The 23242-nt window shown below is 40.7% G+C and overlaps 1 protein-coding gene across 1 annotated transcript in view; it reads right to left on the bottom strand.

Annotated features, from left to right (window-relative positions):
• Positions 1–4129: 4129 nt before the first annotated feature.
• The window catches only part of LOC121427661 (fumarate hydratase class I, aerobic-like), a 29707-nt gene continuing 10594 nt past the window's right edge, over positions 4130–23242 (bottom strand). Inside the window, exons 4-11 of the mRNA XM_041624175.1 lie at positions 17433–17571; positions 16657–16757; positions 16006–16212; positions 13230–13356; positions 11483–11673; positions 8683–9000; positions 6980–7099; positions 4130–4548 (exon numbers count right to left, since the gene is read on the bottom strand). Coding sequence (XP_041480109.1) covers positions 4330–4548; positions 6980–7099; positions 8683–9000; positions 11483–11673; positions 13230–13356; positions 16006–16212; positions 16657–16757; positions 17433–17571 — 1422 coding nt within the window. The 3' untranslated portion in view covers positions 4130–4329. The remainder of the gene's footprint in view (positions 4549–6979; positions 7100–8682; positions 9001–11482; positions 11674–13229; positions 13357–16005; positions 16213–16656; positions 16758–17432; positions 17572–23242) is intronic.

Genomic DNA, 23242 nt, shown 5'->3' with positions numbered 1-23242 from the left:
CCTCCTCCATAAAGTCACAAACATCCCATCATTTGCCCACGACCACCCCCCCTCCTTTATTTTTTTCTTTCTCCTTCACACAAATCAATTTCAAATAATATTTTATTTTAAAACGTAGTTGTTAAGCAAAATTCATAAAGCATTCACTGTGATGATTAAAAACATTTCTCAGGACCGTGACAGGTGCGCTCATTATTCAATTGGCAGGCCATGAGCAATAAAGAACAATACAAATGAAAATACACTGTATGTACGTGTAAGTCACATTAAAAAGATGAGTTGTAATGATGTGAATGATATTAATAAAGAACATTACTTATGAAAATTGTAACAGATTCAATGAATATCTGAAAAAAAAAACATTCAAACTGAATTAGTTTTGGATCCCATCTAATTCTGGAAGACTCGGATCCCCAGATCAAGGATTTTGATGCCATGTGCGATTTTTTTTTCCTGAATGTGGTCGTTGCGAGCGCTAGTGCAGTGATACAGAACTTGGTACACACCGTCGCGAAATTAATCAACACTTTGAAAAAAATCGATGTAGAGATCAAGACTTTGGAAATTATGGAGTAAAATCGGAATATAAATGTGAATAAATCATTATGCTGTAAGTAAATGAGTTGGACATTATGTCAATCCATTCCTTTGGCTTTGTCATTATCAACGTGATCTTTGAATAATTCTCTCAATTCGCTCGATCTAGGGAGTGTCATCAGAAAAGCATTCAATGAATTCATGTACCGTAGTCGATGTAGCCCCGATGTAGCAAAGGCTGGGACGAGATGAAATTAAAATCCGATCGAATTTTGATATTATTTTTGACACTTTATTTTTGACAAAATAAGTGAATACATCCGCGGATAATATCAAATGAAATTCCTAATAATCTGATAATTACATTGCCCAACCCAGTAACCTACGGTACCCCTCTCAACTCACTTTATTTTTGAGCGTATTTACTACCATTTTAAAGACGTACCGGTAAATAATGTGAGCAATGCGATACGCAAATGCGAGGTAAACATCTTCGCGCTTCCCACAAAAGAGATTGGGCCTCGAGTCGAGGTCGTATCGTATAGCGTAGTGAGTGAGTCAAAGAAATCCCGGGAAGAAATCTAGGACGAAATAATCGTCAAGTTTATTTTAGGATCTGAAAAGCAGATTTTGTTATTAAATACATTCAGTTTTTTTTTGTAGATCTAGGCCTGTTTTACAGTTGTCGGCCACGGTTGTCGGGGAAGTTCACGGTTGTCGGATTTCCCCTGAAAATTTTCAGGGTTGTCGGCGCCCGACAACCGTGACGCGTGGTAGCGAGAACGTTGCTAGTAGCTATCTAGCCTATTACCATTGTCTTATTTCAAGTAAAGCTATACTGATTTGATTTAATGTTTACTTGATATAATAGCAATTAAAACTGTTTATAAACCAAATTTTCATTTGAAAAAGCATACAAAACCCCCAAAGCTTGAAAAACATGTTGGGGGATGGAGGGAAAGTAAAGCATGAAAGCGATGATAGTAATAAGCTGATTGTATCATGTATCCAAAAGGATTTTTCTTCTAATTTAACAGCTGTTTAGATACTTGTATAATGAGTACTAACAATCAAAATAATCAACTATCATACGTGTATATCACATCAAAAACCTTCATTTATGGATGTATGAACTTCTCCTACAAACAAACAAAAAATTGATAAAAAAACTGACAATAAAACAAGGGACTAAATTAATAAGTCAAAAGTAAAAGCAAGAATAAAATTTCAAATAATTTGTAATTTATTCTTTAGAATATCTCTTCTATACAAATTTACATAAATTAAATTCATGTAATGATATCACAGGGAGCATTTCATGAAAAGTTAAATCAGAGATTTTCACTGACCATTGCTCTAAACCCGGTATTAAATCAAACCTGACAGCACAGAGCTGAAGGGCTGCTCTGTAAAAATATCTGCCACCAATATTTGGAACCGTTTCATAAACACTTGTTATAATAATACACGTAAATGCACAATTTCTACAACCAATTTACCATCAGCCGATCGAATTGAAGGATTTAAAAGTTATTGCAAATTTGTTATACAAAAAGTTTTATGAAACGGCTCCCAGGTCACGTGACTCAGACTTTGACCGAGGCCAAGGCCAGCAGAGTGTGACCATGGCTGCAATAAGCTTACTCTCCACTTGATATACTGGCTAAAGAGAAGAGTACATGCTGATAAGCAGAACCTAAGTAAAGGGCCATTTTGCAGAAAACTTTCTTAGACAGAACTTTAACTACCATGGTTACGATGTTCAACAGCCGATCAAAATTAAGGCAAGAAGTTGTCACCGCAATGGTTACATTTGTGGGTCGAGCCCAGATCATTGACTTTGCACAAGTCCAATCGCCTACGAGTACAGAAATGAGTTTACTTCAGTAAAATACACATTAGGTGAATTACAAACATGCATTGTGAATAATCTGGTCTGTCTGTTGTTGTTGTTTTTTTTTGACAAAAGACAATTATTCTATGTATGGAATATTGACTTAGGAAGCACACTTAACTGTGTATAATATAATGAAGAAATGGGGATATACTGGGTACAAAAAGATATGACCTTGGCTTGAATACATACAGTAAATACAGGAACTGGAAAGTTCAGCCTCTCTATTCATTAGTTGTTCCATTAAACCTGTTGGCCCATATTCTGAAGCCTGGGGGGCGTTTCACAAAGATTTAAGTATGACTTAGGTCGCAATCAAATGTCGATGCGTACATGATATGCAACGCGCAATCTTATTGATCAGTATGCAGTAGTGCGCGTCCTCTTGGCATGATCTGACCAATGCTGTCATGCCTTTTATACTGCGCTCAACTAGTCATTTAAGTGTGACTCTAAGTCATACTTAAATCTTTGTGAAACACCCCCCTGGTTTAACTTAAACCATGGTCTACATGTAACTCTGTGCTAAAATCATGAGAAGCCAAAAATTAAAAATTCTGTTTACGTTGTATGTTTCTTATGTTTACTATGCTCTTTCCTCATTCCTTAAAGGTCAAGTCCACCTCAGAAAAATGTTGATTTGAATCAATTGAGAAAATCAGACAAGCATAATGCTGAAAATTTCATCAAAATCGGATGTAAAATAAGAAAGAATGACATTTCAAAGTTTCGCTTATTTTCAACAAAATAGTTATATGAACGAGCCAGTTACATCCAAATGAGAGAGTTGATGATGTCACTCACTCACTATTTCTTTTGTTTTTTATTGTTTGAATTATACAATATTTCAATTTTTACGAATTTGACGATTAGGACCTCCTTGCCTGAAGCACAAAATGTTAAAATAATGGAACTTCACGAGTTCAGGGAGGAATGAAACTTCATTTCATATGACAATGATGAGGAAATCAAAATATTTCATATTTCATATAATAAAATACAAAAGAAATAGTGAGTAAGTGATGTCATCAACTCTCTCATTTGGATGTAACTGGCTCGTTCATATAACTAATTTGTTCTTATTTTACATCCGATTTTGATGAAATTTTCAGTGTTATCCTTGTTGAATTCTTCTCTTTTTATTCAAATCAAGTTTTTGTTGGGGTGGACTTGTCCTTTAATATTGAAGACAACTATCTTATCTATCCTTTCTACACAGCTACAAATAATTTGGGTGTCAACCAAGATTTAGGTCACAATTGGCTTTCCATCGTTAAAAAAACATCTTACAACAGTATAACTGGATGAATACAAACAATACATTGAGTGCAAAATATGTAATTTGAATGTTTGACCATTTATCTACTAGGGTCATCACCTGTAAAGAGGCACTTAACTTGTTGACTACTGAATTCTGCAAATCCCATAAGATTTGTAAAGGGATCACACAGTTCTAGAGGGCAATGGGTTGATTGAGAAGTCAAGAAAGAAAGGACTACTTTGGAACGATCCACTTGAGTTTGAAAGAACATACAGTCTAAGTATCCAACTGACCAGACTAAAAGTAGACTCCAATTTTCATTATGAAATAAATAAGCATAATAAAGGGTATTTATTCGAATTTAACAATCACAAGACATGCTAAGAATCTAGGACTTTGAGTGGGGGAGAATTTAACAACAGGTTTTTGTTCCATCATACATAATGTAGGAACAACCATGCTTTAATCTAGTTTCTAAAAATAATAAAGCACCATATTCATGCCAGCTGTACTCAAGTCAGGATGATTGCAGAGCGATGAACACTGAATCAACATTTATTGTGTTCAAGGATGAACCCAGCCATGATGGAAAAATCAGTCTACAGTTCTTAAGTTCTTGAATCCTCAATGGCATCAATCATTCCACCTGCCACTGCTTAAAGAAATCATTCCCCTTGTCATCGACCACGATAAAAGCTGGAAAGTCCTCCACCTCAACTCTCCAGATAGCCTCCATGCCGAGTTCCTCATACTCCAATACCTCAACTTTCTTGATACAGTTCTGAGCTAAGATGGCCGCCGGACCACCGATAGAGCCAAGGTAGAAACCGCCGTGAGTCTTACATGCCTTGGTGACCTGTGAAACCGGAGAAGAGAAGGGTAGAATATCGGTTAATCAGACTTCTGAAATATCCTCAGGCTTTGTACATGTACTACCAAGACCCAGTAGACATGGATTAGTTCCAATCAAACTGATCATTTATGTCACATGCCAGTCCTACAATGTACATAATATAGGAGTCATGATCCATTCATTGTCGCATCACTCACGTTTGAAAATGACCAGCTACATTAATAATACAAGTGGAATGCCTCTGGCCGTCTCACCTGCATCACGCGGTTCAATATAGCAGCAGTGCTGACTTTGAATACTACTCTAACTCGCACAAGATGTTCAGTGATACATGGTTACTCTTATGTCCACTTTTTATGAACTAGACCAATAAACTTACAGAGATATGATGGTTATTCAACAAAAAACCCCAACATGGCCAGATTTCATTGACCTTACATGACCTTTGACCTTGATCATGTGACCTGAAACTCGAACAGGATGTTCAGTGATACTTGATTACTCTTATGTACAAGTTTCATGAATCAGATCCATAAACTTTCAAAGTTATGATGGTAATTCAACAGATACACCCAATTCGACCAAAGTTCATTGACCTTTGACCTTGGTCATGTGACCTGAAATGCGCACAGGATGTTCAGTGATACTTGATTACTCTAATGTCCAAGTTTAATGAACTAGACCAATAAACTTTCAAAGTTATGATGGTAATTCAACAAATACCCCGATTCGGCCAAAGTTCATTGACCCTAAATGACCTTTGACCTTAATCATGAGACCTGAAACTTGCACAAAATTTTCAGTGATGCTTGATTACTATTATGTCCAAGTTTCATGAATCAGATCCATAAACTTTCAAAGTTATGATGGGAATTCAACAGATATCCCCAATTCGGCCAAAGTTCATTGACCCTAAATGACCTTTGACCTTGGTCATGTGAGGTGAAACTCATGCAGGATGTTCAGTGATACTTGATTAACCTTATGTCCAAGTTTCATGAACTAGGTCCATATATTTTCTAAGTTATGATGACATTTCAAAAACTTAACCTCAGGTTAAGATTTCGATGTGGATTCCTCCAACATGGTCTAAGTTCATTGACCCTAAATGACCTTTGACCTTGGTCATGTGACATGAAACTCTAATAGGATGTTCAGTAATACTTGATTAACCTTATGGCCAAGTTTTATTAACTAGGTCCATATACTTTCTAAGTTATGACGTCATTTCAAAAACTTAACCTCAGGTTAAGATTTGATGTTGACGCCGCCGCCGCCGTCGTCGGAAAAGCGGCGCCTATAGTCTCACTTTGCTTCGCAGGTAAATACATGTAAATGGACCATATTTAGTATGCCTACATGATTACTGTGGAACAGATTTATATCACCTTTTACACTAGAAAAACCCCATCAATTAGTACCAAAAATATTGTCCCAAATATAAGAACGCAGGTGATAGAAAAGTTCAAACGAACATTGTAACCATTAAAGATTAAAGGAACACATCTTTAAGCTTATCGGGGCCGGGGTATTTTGGGAGTTCCTATGGCCGGGGGGGGGCCTCCCAGGCCCCTCCCTAAGATCTCGGCCGTCGACCGCGCGATCGCGCCGAAAATTGGCACGCGGGTTGTCTGGGATATAATCTACAAGATTGTATAGTAATTTATTTCATGCGAATCGCTATTAAGTGATTATGCTAATTTATGCGTAATTAGTATGCAAAATCATACTTTTTCCTCTAACTCCCTAAATAAAGCTCCAAATGTACTAATTTTTGGTATAGAAACTCTTTGTGGTGTCCTTAGCAAGAATACATGAAAAAAATTGTGATATCAAATCATTTTCTTATGTATTATATTGTTTTTTGCAATTTCTTATGTATTTCTTTGTTTTTTTGACCTTTTGTTTTTCATTGTTTTTTCATTGAAATTTGTTGGGGACTCTTCTGTGATCATAAAAATAATAACATGAATAAATTTAGACTAGCAAAACTAAAAATAATCATACATTTATGAAGTTTGGTTGAAAACACAATTTGCATTGACTTTGTACACGAAATCACATTTTTGAGCAATTTTCGGTCTGACATGCACTTACATAATGATGCGTAATTCCGGAACCACGTACCCGGGTGACGCGAAATTGGTCTCAAAAGTTGCGCAAGACTTGAAAGTAAAAACTCAGCGAGCGGCGCGGTCAAAAAATTTCGCACGGCGAAAATATCGCGCAATTCGTTGAGGGGGGGGCCTCCGAGGCCCCCCCCCCGGCCTAGATAGGGTTAAGATTATCATTTTCCAAGATGCCTTTGACCAAATCCTTACAGCTTTGAACGTCACTAAAAATTTGATCAAGAACTTTTCATCTGTTCCCTTTGACCAAGATGACCTGTAACCCTCAATACAACAAGCTCTTAACCAAACAACAAAGAACTTACATCTTTACTTCTGTTTCCCTTGGCTAACATGACCTTTGACCCTCCAGCAGCCTGAAACGAGTTGACATAGGAGTCCATTCTTCCTGCTGTTGTAGGTCCAAAAGATCCAGAAGCATAACCCTATGATCATGTGCAAGACGACAAATCATCAGACACAGAGTACTTTCTCACACAATCCAATTAGAAAAAAGATATTTAAGCCTATCACACCATAACACATTGTCAAAGTAACTATGACAAATTTGTAACTAATCACATTTTGCATTTGATTTTAAAGTTCCAAAGTAAAATTTATTTCAACATCAGCAAAATGATAGGAATACTAAAATCAGAGTTATTCTTTGCTGCAAGCCTTCTGGGGCCCGTTGCAGAAAGAGTTGTGCAATCAATCGCAACTCTAAAAAATCATGCACAACCTGATTTTCAACCAATCAACAGCGCGCATTTGAGACTTGCGATTGATTTTTTGGCTTGCATTTAAACGCAAGACTTTCTGCGCAACGGGCCCCTGGTCTGAGTAAAGTCTAAATCAGCTTCGAATTGCAGCCGAAGAGAAAGTCATTATGATTTGAATTTGATTCTGCTTCTGTCCTTCAAGGGAGGCTAGAATAGACTGGAATTTTTATTTTAGTATTCATACCACGATTCAGAACTTTCATCGCTAAGATTGCATAGGTTGAAATATATAAAATGCAATTACAACTTCTTTGAAATTGGGTTGCAATAGAACCTGTAGTGTCCACCAAGCTGTAGTCATCATTAAAGAGTTGCCAACAGTTGGAAGAGCAAAGCAGCATTCTGTTATCTCCTAAACTAACAAAATAATTAACACAATGTTTGCTTAATTATTTTTCATGCAAACTTAACTGAAAAGATTTTTTTCAATGAGATTTATTGCTACCCATGTAGGATTATTATGACTTCATGGACATCTGGATTCATTCATTACAGTGATGCTTTACTTTGACAAAAATGAAATCACAGAAAAGATTACCTCCTTATCTCCTGATCATCCAACCGTCAACATAAACCACACAAAAAATTATATCAAATTATCTGGAATAAAATACACTTTCAGGACACATTTTCATTTTCATATAGCAGTTGTGTTCATGATGATTTTTTTTCATCAAATCAGCGATTTTGAGGTGTAAAGTGTTTTTCTGACTCACAAGGTATGAATAATGCATATCATCACTCAATCACAGATCCAGGGGGTGGCTGAAGGTGTGGGCACACCCTATTACATTTGAAAATATTATGGTGTACCTCATAATATGCCTCATTGCTGTAAAAAGAGTGATGACCCTTTTTTGGGAGGAGAGGCTTGTCATGCTTGCAGGGAGATAAAACGTCCTTCAATTTGACTTTTTTGGGACGAATTCGCACCCCATAATAGTCCGACTCTGGATTTGTGCCTGTCACTATTATCATCATTAACCAGTGTGTTGGCTCAGTTGGTAGAGTGTCCATCTCACAACCAGGAGGCTGGTGGTTCAAACCCCGGCCGCGTCAGACCAAAAGACGTTAAAAGATGGGAGTTGCTGCTATCCTGTTTGGCGTTCAATGATTAAAGGGATAGAGCCTCGTCGATCTGGCGCTGCACAGCAGCTGCCAGGCCTACGATCAATTGGGCAAAGCAAATTTTCAGAGTATTTCATTTCATGTCTATTTCAAACTATAAATTATGGATTTATTCTAACCTCTGGAGTCTTTGCAGGTCCTGCATAGTAGACCGGATGATCCTTCATGTACTGAGGTAGTCCTTCACCAGCATCCAACCGCTCCTGGAGCTTGGCATGGGCAATGTCCCTGGCCACCACCAGCGTTCCAGTCAGGCTAACCCTTGTCCTGATGGGGTGCTTGGTCAGCGTTGCGAGGATATCATCCATTGGTTGGTTAAGATTGACCTTGATGACATCACCACTCAGGTCATCTTCCTGGACCTCAGGTAAGTACTTGATAGGGTTGGTTTCAAGCTGCTCCAGGAAGACGCCTTCCGCTGTTATTTTACCAATGGCCTGTGTTAAAGATATATGGAGATTCCAGGTGGTTGTTTCATAATTCAGGAGTGACATTACAAACGACTGGTAACCCTTTCTTATGGTATAAAAATAGCGAATAGGCATGAGTGCGATGGTGCGAGATTTCGCATGAGGTGAAAGAAAGATGCTCTATTCAACGAGGCATTAACAGAGTTGAATAGAGCGTTTCTTTCACGGAATGCACAATCTCGCACCATTGCACGAATAAGAATATTCGCTATTTGTGTTGTACGCCTCAGAATCTCGCGAAAATATGAAAAAAACAAGAGTTTTTCCTGCAGTAATCTATGAAAAGGGAGCAAAAATATGGAAAGCGAAAAGCAAAAAAAAAGCGCGCATGATCTTGGACTTGGACAACATTGCGCATTTAGCCAGCGGGCTAGTATACGTGCATTATCACCTCATGAATTAATCAATGAGATCGCATTGTGACGTCTCTTCCTAAAGGTACATGTAGGATGGTACGCCTTGCGTGCAACGGTACGAATGTGTGACATTCAGTCTCTCATTTGCTCAAGTACAACAAGCTATTAAAGTAGGCGTTGTACAATAAATGATATACGCCCGATTTTCATAGGTGTTTATTTAGTTCCAAAGAAAGGGTCACCATTCGTAAGTATAAAAGTCGCTCATAACTTTGAAACAGCTCAATGAAACACTCACTGTGGTAAGGATTACACATTTTATTCAAACAGAATGCAATTAGATGTTGTTTGAATGTTTGCATGGTGGCATGTACAATTACTGATGTGGTTTACGGTACACCATGTGGAGTGTTTTAGAAACATTGGATAGAAGAAGAGAAGAAATGGATAGGCGAGAAAGTGGAGATTAGAGAGTAGAGTATTCTTTCTTGAAATGCAATTAATACATCACCCAAGTACTTGAATATGTAACTAACATAGGTTTGCATCTTGTAAAGATAATTTTCTTGATTGCCATATTATGAATTGTGCATTTACAATTTGCATAGGAAAATGACATTGACAATATTAAAGGTCAAGTCCACCCCAGCAAAATGTTAATTTGAATAAATAGAGAAAAATCAAACTATCAAAATCGGATGTAAAATAAAAAAGTTATGGCATTTGAAAGTTTCGCTTATTTTTTTACAAAACCGTGATATGCACAACTCAATGACATGCAAATGAGTCAGTCGATGATGTCCATCACTCACAATTTCTTTTGTTTTCTTATTGTTTGAATTATACAATATTTCATTTTTTACAGATTTGACCATAGGGACCAACTTGACTGAATCATATAGTATTAAACAATGCAAATTCCACATGTTCAGGGAGGAATTAATCACTGTTTCACTGGACAATGAGGAGAAAATTAGAATATTTCATATTATAAAATATAAAAGAAATAGTGAGTGGATGACATCATCAGTCTCCTCATTTGCATACCAACAAGGATGTGCATATAACTGTTTTGTGAAATTAAGCGAAACTTTAAAATGTCATAACTTTCTTATTTTACATCCGAATTTGATGTAATTTTCAGTGTTATGCTTGTTGGATTTTTTTCATTTTATTCAAATCAATTTTTTGTTGTGGTGGACTTGTCCTTTAAGTACTGCTCAAGTGGATGAAGCTTTAAATCAGCTCCAGACTATATCTGAAATACTTTATTTGCCACCTCATTTGACGCAGCTTCCTATCTCAATCAGCATTCAGATTTCAGACATTGTAATCTTGGCAAAATACTAAAATTGATATTAAATTACAGCACAATCTTCAGGCTGGTGATAAAGGGGAGCATTTCATGAAACAAATACATGTAGTCAATGATTTAGTACTGTCTATCTGTTACAAGTTACTAAATTCCTTGAATCTGATTGGCTGAGTGCAAATTTGAGTGAAAATGACTGACCACTGACCAACTGCTTCATGGAACAGTCCTTAAGGGTATTCACTTTAAACCATAGATATATTCTGGCCAATAAATTTCTGTCTTCTATATTACATGTATGTGGGTTATATTTGTATGTCTATACAGTAATATGTAAGGATGCATACATCCATTTTAGCACATGCCAATAATTTTTAATGCTTTTAACCCTTCAAAGTTCAAGTGATTTTTTTCTATTTTTGTTTTTGTTTTCTGTATTTAAATGAAAATCAAACTTGTATAGTTGAGGTTATAAAATTTCATCCATCTTCTATCATTACTCTTAACTTATTCCACCAGGACCTGGAGTTCTAAAAGCTTCCTTTTAATTGTAGGTTCTATCATATTTCTTTGACCCTATTAACTAAGCTTTAACTTTAAAAGTGGACTGATTGTATTATTATTTTACTTGTATACTTGTCAGCTGTCTATAATTTAATATTATGCATTTTTGTTGCTGCTTGTTTATGTGAATCCAAAGTCAAATGAGAAATATGAAAATAAATACAGTGAAATGATTATTTTCATTTTCAAGTATTGAAAGTCTTGAAAGACACCATACCTGTCTGTCTGCTGAGCAGGAAACTCCCAGACCTACAGGACACGATGCACCATGCCTTGGTAGGCGGATGACTCTCACATCATGACAGAAGTATTTCCCACCAAACTGAGCACCTATACCCAGCTGCTGGGACAACTCATGGATTTGTTTCTCCAGCTCCACGTCTCGGAATGCTCTGCCATGCGCATTACCTGCATGGAGATTAGATTGGGCATATTTGTGACTCGCCACCCCAAAACCAACAATGGGACTCCAGGGGCCCCGTTTCATAAAGGACTTGCAACTGTTGTAACTTTGCCATAATGGCAATTACCATGGTAACAGGGCTCAGCAGCCAATAAGAATCAAGGTTACCATGGTAGTTGCCATAATGGTAAAGTTACAACGGTTGCAAGTCCTTTATGAAATGGACCTCTAGGAGGGTTCTCTGTAACTCAACAAAGAGTAATTTGGTTATCAAAAAGTATAAAAATTAAAAAATAAGCTTATCAATGAGAACAATTCTTCATCATACTGTGAAATTGGAAGTTGTAATGTTACACAAGAGACAAGATACAAAGTTTTTGACTCTCGGATAAGACGTTAAATAGAGGCCCTTTCAAGAGGAGAGTCACCACCTTTGCACGTTAAGAACCCACTGCACTCTTCGTATAAGAGTAGGGGGAAACCCCAGGTGAGTGGTCCACCTGCACTCCCCCCCAATCAGATCGGGAGCTGGACCTGCAGGTCATAGTAATTCAGTTCGCTTTTCACCTCCCAGACACAAGTGACGCCAAACAAATAATAATAACAACTTTTTAAATTACACAGTGTGATCAATTTTCACAAGTTATATGTAGTTTTAAAGGTTAGGATGTACCGTATCAAGCCTAATAAATATCACAGAACTAGTTTTGGGTAGCTCATTGTTGATTCTGACGCTGCAGGTCACATTTGTGTGTTTCATGTGCTACAAATCTTATCATGAAAGACCTAGTTGGGTCAAACAACTTACTTTTCCCTATTAAGGGCCTATTAGCACGCACTGCGAGTGACAATTGAAAAAATACCGGTACAGAAATGTTTTACTGAACAATTGATCCCAAATGCAGGGGGAAGTCAGGGTAGAATTTTAACCCACAAGACCAGATGGAGGCATTAGTAAAATTAAAAATCAATTTTTTTTACAACAATGCAATCGTAATTTCCGACGCATGGCTAGCCATGCACAAGTAATTACCGAAAGCATGGCTGGCCATGCAACGGTAATTACTTATGCACGATACCCATTCTATAAAACCATTTATAGGACTCATACAAAGATTCTTGTAATTTGATTGGTTGAATGAAAGCCATTCAATATTTGATCCATTTTGTGCTGCATGCAAATTTTATTTTCCATTGCACGGCGACCGTGCATTTTTATTTTTTCCGTTGCACGGTTGAGCTTTCTCCTTCAGTGTGTACCACTAAGCATGTGTGTATACGTACATTTTGTATGTGTGTGTTTGCACGCATCGAAGTAAGCGCATCAACAAGGCTGGCTGTGCGCACTGAGATTCATGAATCAAACTGCGTCACAAAAGAACACAAACAATTGATTGCTTTCATCCATTATGTGATCTATCCACTCTCGTTGAGGCTGTGTTCACCCCATTGCACTCAGCCTAATGGCTTCGTGCAATGGATTGAACAGAGCCTCAACTCGCGTGAGGATCGCCTAATGAACTCATGTGCATGCATAATGTATATTAGCAATACTTCTTACCGGTAGTGGGTAGGTTGTCATAGTATTTGGTAGAAGCCATTTTAACGGTCTTAAGAGTCATCTCTGCGGATAATCCCCCGACGACGAAAGATAGATGGTATGGAGGACAAGCAGCTGTACCTATTGTCTGGAAAATGACAACCGGTAGAACCGAGATGATATTAAAGGGGAATGAAACCTTTGGAACGAGTAGGCTTGTGTCGAAACACACAAATCAAACAATTAAGAACAAAGAAAGTTTGTGAAAAATTGGACAAATAATGAGAAAATTATGAGCATTTGAATATTGCAATCACTAATGCTATGGAGATTCTCCCATTGGCAATGCGACAAAGATGTGTTTTGTCACATGTGAACAACTTTCCCTTTGATGGACTATAAAATACCCTCAAAATGTCTCTTTTTGCTTTTTCTTATGGTGTTACAAACTCTTTATCTGTGATGTATTCTTAAAAATCTGTATTACCTCCTATAGAAAGAACACATTATCTACGGCTTGATGTGATAAAGGAGGCAATTTACTTGAAATATATACTAAAGTAATGGGGAGAGTTGTTCATAAGTGACATCACAGATCTTTGTCGCATTACCAATTCAAGGATCTCCATAGCATTAGTGATCGCGATATTCAAATGCTCATAACTTTCTCATTATTTGTCCAATTTTTCTCAAACTTTTGTTGATCTGTTTCTTTGCTTTTTTCTGTTTTCACACAAGCTATCTTGTTCCAAAGGTTTCATTCTCCTTTAACAATAGCTGGATTTACTTAGCGCTTTTTGCCTGAGGATACAAAGTGCTAATTATTACCCCGGCTTTAGCTCGAGCTGCCATCACCGGCGCTCAGTGCATTCAAGAAATTAATCCTGCCAAGTACCGATTTCACCTCACCTGGGTCGAGTGCAGCAGAGTTTAGATAAATTGCTGAAGGAAAACACACCATGGCTTGGATTCGAAACCACGACCCTCTGTTTGAAAGGCAAGAGTCAGAACCACTAGACCAAGACACCCCCAATATCGGAATGTTTGGACTCTTCAGTGACAGGGATTTTGGGAAGGTACTCTACCCATGTGTTACAAAAGAAGTGCATACCTTCACCACTGTGGCCCGAATTCACAAAGGTGGTTTTGAAAACCCACGGTTGAGTCCATGGTTTACGCAGATTTCCTATATGAATTACGCTTAATTCGGAGCGCACCGGGCGCAAGGCAAGTATAAAAAATTTCCAATGCTGATGCACACTTTTGTCACAGTGCGCCAAATTGGCGCCTGTTGCCGTGGTTATCCACATTATTTTATTCATGAGTCCACCGTTTTTATTCACGAGTCCACTCTTCAAACAGTGGACTCAATAAAATAATGTATCTAACCATGGTAACAGGCATCAATTTGGCGCAATGTGACAAAGGCGCACATCAGCATTAGACATTTCTTATACAAGCGCCCGATACGAGCTAAATTAAGTGTAATTTATACAGGAAATCCGATACACCATGGATTCAACTGTGGGTTTTCAAAACCATTTTTGTGAATTCGGGCCTATATGATTCAACACCAAGCCAGCAAAAAACTGTTAATTTACTTTGATTTTCACTTAGACAAAATAAATGTACATCGCTAATTGTAGACTTGAATTCATGAATCAGTTAAAACTTTTTTTGTCATCTCTCGACAAGATTTATTCCACACTTCTGATTGGTCTTTAAACACAATTTCATGAGCATGGCCAGGGGACAAGTGCCCCCCCTCCCCCAGATATTTTGAAAACTTAAACTGTTTAACTGAAAATTTTCACCAAATTCAACAGAAGTGTACTGTTATTGGAGTAAAAGGATTACTTCAGTTTTCCGGAAGAACAAATTGCAAAATAATTTTTAAAAAGACAAAATATGGGTCTAATTTAAACTGTCGATACACCTTTTTTTTCTACGGACCGTAAAAAAAGGATGAACCAAACAAACCCCAATTACATTGTTTGATACATCAATTTATTTTATAAAGTCCTTGGAAACAACATAAATTGTTAAGAAATTGAAATTTGGCTATTCTAACCATAACAATTTTGAATGCCATCGTACTGAAAATCAATCATACAGTGTAATCTTTTGTAGGTTTTGTCATGCCTAGTGCCATATACTATTATATTACATAGGTTATGTAGATTCGAATCAGTGATAGGTCAATACGGCATCACATGACCATAGCTGCGAGGATCGCATCTGTCATATCCAAGGTTTTGACGTCACCTCAGTGAATATTACAGCCTTGTATTGTCAATTGCAGCATTATATTCACTAAGGTGATGTCACTCATTGCTTAAATGTTGCGTAATCAGGTAGTTTAACTGATGTAGGCGCTAGTGTTACGCGTCGATTGCATGAAGAACGCGCTTTATCTATTTTCCAAGAAAAATCTGTTATGAGGTAGATGGATCAGAGCTGTAGCAAGAATTTCGGATTGGAGCCAGATAATAAATGCAATCTCTGATGGCGAATCCACATAGACTATATAATATTACAGATTGCCTGGTCTATCTTTTTAATAAATAACATTTCAACTCCCCTCCGAAGCTATATTTTTCCCTCAGGCAAAATATAATCCCTTGGGGAAAAATATAACTCCGTCGGGGAGAGGAAATGTTACATTCCAACTCTAGGTAGGCAATATCTGTATAATATACCCTGTCTTTATTTCCATATCAAGAACTGGCAGAGGAGCATTCCAATCAGACAAGCAATCAGAATTTTAATGCTGCTGACATCACTCACAAAAACATACCTTGATTTTCTCGTTGACGAAAGCCATGAGTTTCTCTGGATTTAGAAGAGCCTTCGTCTGCTGGTAAAGAAACGTTTTATTGGCTGAACCTCCGCCCTTGGCGATGAAGAGAAAGTGATATTCATTTCCTGGGGCTGCGTAAAGTTCTATCTGAGCGGGTAGGTTGGTGCCCGTATTCGCTTCCTTAAACATATCAAGAGGTGATACCTGAAAAAAAATGAAGTATTTTTCACACTTTGCTGAGGGTCATATAACTTTGGCAAAAGGAGGCAAGTTACAAAACTATCATTTGTTGTAAATGAGCAATGTGTGTTCGTCATTTACACAGACGCCAATGCAATTTAACAGCATGATTTTCTTCAATATCTATCCATACAACGATCATTTCTTCATGCTCTGCCATTCTGCTAAAAAGGCAAAACGTTGGGTCTACTGTAGGATCTCATTTAGCACAAAATGCAAGATTTATGAATCAGGCTGGTCCCACATATACAAATATATTCTCAGTATTTGTGTTGTTTGATGATGGTCAACTATTAACACTACGTTAAACCGTATTACAAAATAATCTTTACATTAAAGCTCACTAAAATGCATGAATTAATCAATATAAGCAAATAAATGAATATGTACAGCAGCAGGAGACCTCACCTGTGAATATCTGAGATTCTTCTGAGTATATGTATCATAGACGCCTTTTGATAAATGTGTTTCATCACTTTCATCCGTCCATACATTCTGACCTCTCTTTCCTGCACAGGATTCATCAAGAAAAAGGGAAAGAATTATGAAACTGTTATCACTTACAAAAGAAAGGATCATTAGAATTCTGAAAATATTTGAACTAGGCTTCTCAGACCATGCATCGTTGAAAATTATTGTTAAAAACTTAATGACTTCTTGAATGCAGAGTCCAAATATAAGACCAGGAATATGCATCTAACTTCTAAAAAAAAATCAAATAATGAACCTTTCGCCATATCACCAATAAATCTACTGCGATCATTCCCAATCACATATGCAAACATAAAGTGAAATTGAAGACCATCCAATAAGGAGAAAAGAATATTTTCACACAAACATGTAACCAATGACCTTTGACCTCATGACCTCCCAAATCCAATCAGATAATTTTCCCTCCAATCTGCATTCATGAATCAGAACTGAAGCTCCCTCAAACACTTCTTCAGACACAAGATATTTTAATTCATGTCATGCCTATGTGACCTTTCACCTAAACCCAAAATGTAATCAGACCTTCATCCCTCGAATATATAGTTTGTTATCAGCCAAGATTTTTTTAATGTCCCCTCCCCCCCCATCGACACTTACATTGTAGGCACCAAAATAGCCAAGTTTCAATTAGGGGTGAATGATTCACCCTAAAAAAAGACTTCACTAAAACAATGTCTTACATGCGAGCTTACCAATAATAATGGCAGTTCCTGTATCTTGGCAGCCCGGTAATATCATTCCTGATGCAATGTTAGCGTTCTTCAGAAGTTCCAAGGCAACAAAGCGATCATTACTCGATGCTTCAGGATCATCAAGGATGTTTCTCAGTTGCTAGAGGTTATAACAAAAAATATATAAGCATACCAATGAGGTCACGGTTAAAGAAATAAACAATTTGGGACAAATATTAATAAAATCAGAACAGAAAGAATACCTATCAAACATTATTAAATATAAATGGAAAAATTTTATCAATACCCTTTTTCACAAATGCAAATGTATGCATCATTTTAATTCATTTGAAATACAATGAAATATGAAAATACTTACCTGATTTTCTTATTTACGAGATAACTCATACATCTACTTGATTTGCTAGTTCAGCCCTCTGGACTGCCATACCCGAATAGAACTCCCAAGGATTTAAAAAGCGCGAGCGCGCCCTCTCCCGTTCAGGCTTACTACCCATGATCACCGCGCAATTAGCGTCCATCTTCCTCACCTTTCGCAAGCCCATACGTTGAAACATGTTGCTATGCAAGGCGGAGGGTCGGTGGGAGGGTATCAAGTAGATGTATGAGTTATCTCGTAAATAAGAAAATCAGGTAAGTATTTTCATAATTTACTTCAATAACTCCATACATCTACTTGATTTGCTAGACCAGCACGGACTCAAACCGTAGGGAGGCATGTTTTCAATTGTAAGCCTAAGAAAATTTAAAAGAAAAAACAAAAACAACGAAATTTAGGGAGAGGGGGAAAAAGCCGCAGCTGCTTTAAGCGCCGAAGCAGCAAATCTCGCCTCGCTGGACGGAATGTCCTTCAAGTAGAAAGAAGTGAAGGAGTTAGTTGAGCGCCAAAAGGCGGCCCTCAAAAATGTCCTCGAGAGGAATGCCCTGTATACTCAGGAATACTAAGTATCATGGGCCCTCGGCCTAGTGTCAGGAGAACAACATCACCTGCTGACTAGAGCGTAAGAATTGAAATTTGTTGAAAATTTCAACAAGAATCGTGATCGGAAAACTGAAGCTTTTAAGGCTCAGTAAGTGATCAATCGACCAATCTGAGAAGGCGAGATATCTCAGAACCCCTACCGAAATTTAAGCGTGCCGCTTGCTAGTAACTAGCATGCGACTAGCAGGGCACTCGCTTAATAAGCGAGTGCATGCTAGCGAACAGTCCCTGCTCGCTAAAAGATCGCTTAACTATTACTCTGCACGCATATCACACGCTTATTAAGCTAACCGCATGCTAGTTACTAGCATGCCGCAAGCTTGCGCAAGCTAGTCGCACGCTTCCCGCAAGCTTGGAAATTTCTGTAGGGGAAGCCTCCGCGTGGGAGAAAACGCCCAGAATTCGATATCTGTCTCAAATGCGTGAGGGCAGAAATCTGCAGAATTCTGATAGAGAGCTGTGGTAAAAAGTTACTAGCGGTCCGAAGGGGACCAGGAACGACGGAGAGTAGGGATTTAGGAAGAAAACCACTCGTAAGGCAGACAAGGGTCGAGAAAGCGACTGAGTGCCATCCTGTTAATAAGGAATGCCGCGGACATGTTGCCTATGTAGAATAGAGCAGTCTGGTCAAAACAGCTCAACCGGGCGTGTCAGGGATACAGCGCGGTACACATCACGACAAAAGTGTGTTAGACCGAGTGATCGAGAGAGAACTCAGGATCCCCTTTCTCCCATACTGATTGAAGCACCCATCTGAGGGTGCAGTGCCCGCGGTGGAAGAGGTGGCTTGGCTCAAGCCACCATCGCCGAGAGAGCCCGTGAGGCTAGGCTGCGATGGCTGTCCGCTGGGCGGGGGAATCCCTAGCAGCAGCAAGTGTACGCCAGAGGGAGCTGGCGAAAAAAAATCTGTCACGATATTACGTGTAAACGACCATCAAGAGATGCTCTAAACGAACAGACATCGCCAGATATGATACCTCAACCGTTACATTCCCAACGGAATCGAATGAGGTAGCAACGGCCCTGTCCTATCAAGTTAGGGACGGAAACTGGCTAAGAGTGTCGAAGTCCTCGCTTGAAGAAACAAGCGAAGGAGACTTGAGGAAGTAATCACAAAATTTCCATCAGTCTGCGGTGAGAACCAGTTGTTTATGAAAACAGTCACAAGGCCTGTTTCTCAGGTGATCGTAAGAGCGAGCACCGCCGGCGCCGGTTGCGAGCACCGCCGGCGCCGGTTGCGGCAGCGTGGAACAGTCCGATATCGGTAAGATAAGGAGCTCCAAAAAGCTGCGGGGGGGCGGCAAAAATGACGCCCTAAGCAGCGGGGGATGAGAATCTAAATTTCTAAAAGAAGAACTCCAGTGAAGTAAATCACTTACATGGAGAGGCTCATCCACAGTCGGCCCGAGAGAAGGCGGGTCGTAGTGATCGTGGTTAGGAAGGCATAAGCATACATCCATCCACTGTTACATCATCCTCGGTCGTGCGGTGACCCTGGCCACATGCCTTGCATGGAAGGAGGATGAAAGCAGCATGCGGGGCGACTCGAGTGTGCCGTGAAAAAATTTCTAAGAAAGAAGCCGATTCGACTAACGGGCACGGTAAAGACATCCACCGTAGACCACTCCGCACAAGGAGGGAGCGGCGGAGACGCCCGCAAGATTGACCCACATAGAGGGCAGTCTATAAGATAGACAGTTAGAGCTCGACCGATGGTCTGGCGGTGTACAGTTTGGTGTGAACTCGCCGACCCGGTACGGTGGGTGTGCCCAGAAAGTAGGCATAGAATGCCGACAGAGAATCCTGGGGCTTTAAACAAGTTTGAACGCGCGTACATAGCCAACAATCTCATGAGATGTACGGCGGTTACTTTCCTCCGAGATGATGTTTACCCAACCGGGAAAGACTCGGGGAACAGCTGTGAATGTCAACAGGAGGGATATCTAGCATATGAAAAGCTGATTCCTTCTACGTATTCGGTGCGGGTGCTGCCGGCGGTGTCCGGGGGGACGACCGGTGATGGCAGCTCGGGCAGGGTTCGTACGAGCCGCCCGAATACGAGACAAATAGGTTAACATAACCATAATGCACCGGGTGGTGAAGGCATAGCGATTATTAAGCACAGGAGAACTTAATCGCCGTGACATTCAGATCCGATATACATACTCATAAGCTCGGAGAGCTATGAGATAGTGAGACATACCGCTGAGCGGTGATGGTGCTCATATCAGAGTCGCCCTCTCTTCAGCGGCGATCGCTGGAGAACGGGTGTCTGTACTAGCCCTGACTCTGGCGTTGCAAGGGTAGGAGCTAAGTAAGACAGGGCACCCTTACTTTCGAATAGAAAGTGAGGTTCAGGCCAGAAAAGCGACGGTCCCGTCGCCTGGGCGGACGGTCCGCGGACGTGATAGGTTGTCCTCTCAAAGCAGCCAAACATTCTCACGAGAGAAGTGCGGCATGCGGTATGTAAGAGATTCATACCTCCAATCTACGGGCCCGCTTAGGGGGAAGAATGGAGAGAGTTACCGCTGAAGGAGTCGTCGCCGTATGTGAGCTTGACGTAGAGGGCGAATTCGGGAGTACCTGCATAATAATCGCCCCCCCCCTGCCTCTGCCTTCTCGCTAGCCTCGAGAGGCTTGAAAATTTCGAGACGGCGGCGCCGGAGCCTGGCGCTTCCGGGCAGCAGCAGAGCGGGGGTGGGTTTACACCCACGGAGCTGGCGGCTTCCTCGTCGTAGGAGCCGCCTCGTCTAGAGCGACCCCGTCACTCTCCGAGACCCCCAATTCGGCCGATTGAGCTCGGAGCGCCTGAAGAGGCGGGGCGAGAAAATATGGACTCCCTTGCTTCATCAATACCCCCGCTCGGAGGGTAGATGTGAGGTAGATACTTGTCAAGCAGCGCCTGAGCGCTTACTGAAAAGTCAACCGCGGGATAGGGGTTGTCCTCGTAAAGGGAGTCTCGCTCTATGGACTGAACCGGGGGGTTGTCCAGTAAGCGCCGGGGTGGCCCCGCGTGTCGGCTGGGGCACGTGCTCTGAGATCGACGAAAATGCTGGAAAGCACACGCGATCTTGGGGCACCCGGTTAGTCGGTGCACTGGCTGGCGATTTAACAGAATCGCTCGAGGATTTCCCGGGTGTCTGGTGGTTATTGCCCACTTGTCTCGCTTGATGCTCAGGGGCATCAGCGGGGTGAGTAGACGTCGAGGGTGGGGTGAACCCGCACTACTCGAAAGCAGAATGTAGCAGCATGAATAGCTGTAACATCTGACCACCGACACAAGGGTCTGAAGGAGGGACGCCCATGGCAACAGGGCTGGCCGACCTCACCTTCGACCTCTTCTTCTTCGCGGCCTCCGCCGGTGTGGCCGGGGCAGAAGAAGGCACAAGAGGCACGGGTGATTTCTTACGATTTGCCGCCCCTGGCAGGGCGGCCGCCGACAATGAAACTTCACCCGAATCTGACGGGGTCAGATTGTGGTCACAGCCCGATGTGTGACGCCTCTCGCGGTAGCAGAATATAGCAGCATAACATGTATGACTGTAACATCTGGCCACCGATAAGAGGGTCTGAAGGAGGAATGCCCATGGCAACAGGGCTGGCCGACCTCTCCTTCGACCTCTTCTTCTTCTTCTTATTTTGCGGGCTCCGCCGGCGTGGCCGGAGCAGAAGAAGGCACAAGAGGCACGGGTGATCTCTTACGATTTGCCGCCCCTGGCAGGGCGGCCGCCAACAACGAAACTTCACCCGAATCTGACGGGGTCAGATTGTGGTCACGATCAGATTGTGGTTACAGTCTGTGTGACGCCTCTCGCGGTCAGGGGCTGGGCGATCTCTCCCGATGCTGTCAACGGAGGACGACTTATACGGCAGAGATCCTGACCTGTGCCGGGGGGAGAGAACCGCACTCTCCCTCCGGACTTCTGGTGACCCGGTAGCCGGTGGGTCGCATAGCCCTATGGGTGCTGCGGCGGCAGGACCTAGTTTAGGCTTGGAAGCCTTGGCTACCACTTTTTCCTTTGTCCGAGACCGTGGCACCACAGTCTCGGCCTTCCTTCTCTTAGCATCCGACCGCAAATTCGGAATGCTGATCGACGCACCCTCATACTCACCGCCGCTGGGCGCTCACCGCGGCGTCCCTCCTGCTCGCCTGGAGGTGGCCGACTTCTGTAACTTGCAATCGGGACGGTCCCCGTGGAGGGCACCAGGTCCTCTGGGGCTGTGTTAGTCCCATTCAAAGATACCTCTCTCTACCCTGAAAAAGGAAAAACAAGAATTTTTCTTTTTCTTTTTTTTTTTACAAAGATCTCGCTTAGATTAAAAGTGGAGACCGGAGTGGTCTTTCCCTCCTCCTAAAAGGAGTTTGTTTGAGCAAACAGAACAAAACAAGAGGGGAGGGGTAGGGAGGAAGAAGAACCTAAGAATAGTTTAGGTATCTGCCTGTAAGAAAATAAAAAGGAGGTCGGAGACTTTGAAAAAAGAAACTCCTACAAGGTTCCCCTACTATATTCTCTTTTTTGTGCCCGAAGGAAAAATTCGAAACAAAAATTAAAAAATGAATGCAAGTTCAGAAGAGAACGAAGTTTCCACCTGCGAAGAAACACAAAAACAAGCATTTCAGAGCAGGAAGAAAAGGGATTGAGAGACAAATAATTCCAGATAAGAGAAATTTTACGATAATTTCCAAGAGGAAAAAAAAAAGTAACCTCCTGTGGAAAGGTAAAGAAATTCAGAACAGGAGGAAGGAGGAACGTCTCTAGTAACGATTCCAAGAGGAAGAACGACACAGTAAATCCTCAAAGGGAATCGTAGAGCCCGCCTGTCGAAA

The sequence above is a fragment of the Lytechinus variegatus genome, chromosome 14, assembly GCF_018143015.1.
Source record: "Lytechinus variegatus isolate NC3 chromosome 14, Lvar_3.0, whole genome shotgun sequence".
In the NCBI taxonomy this organism is placed as follows: domain Eukaryota; kingdom Metazoa; phylum Echinodermata; class Echinoidea; order Temnopleuroida; family Toxopneustidae; genus Lytechinus; species Lytechinus variegatus.
Note: the sequence above shows the minus strand (reverse complement) of the source record. Positions and strands in the feature narration are given on the sequence as shown.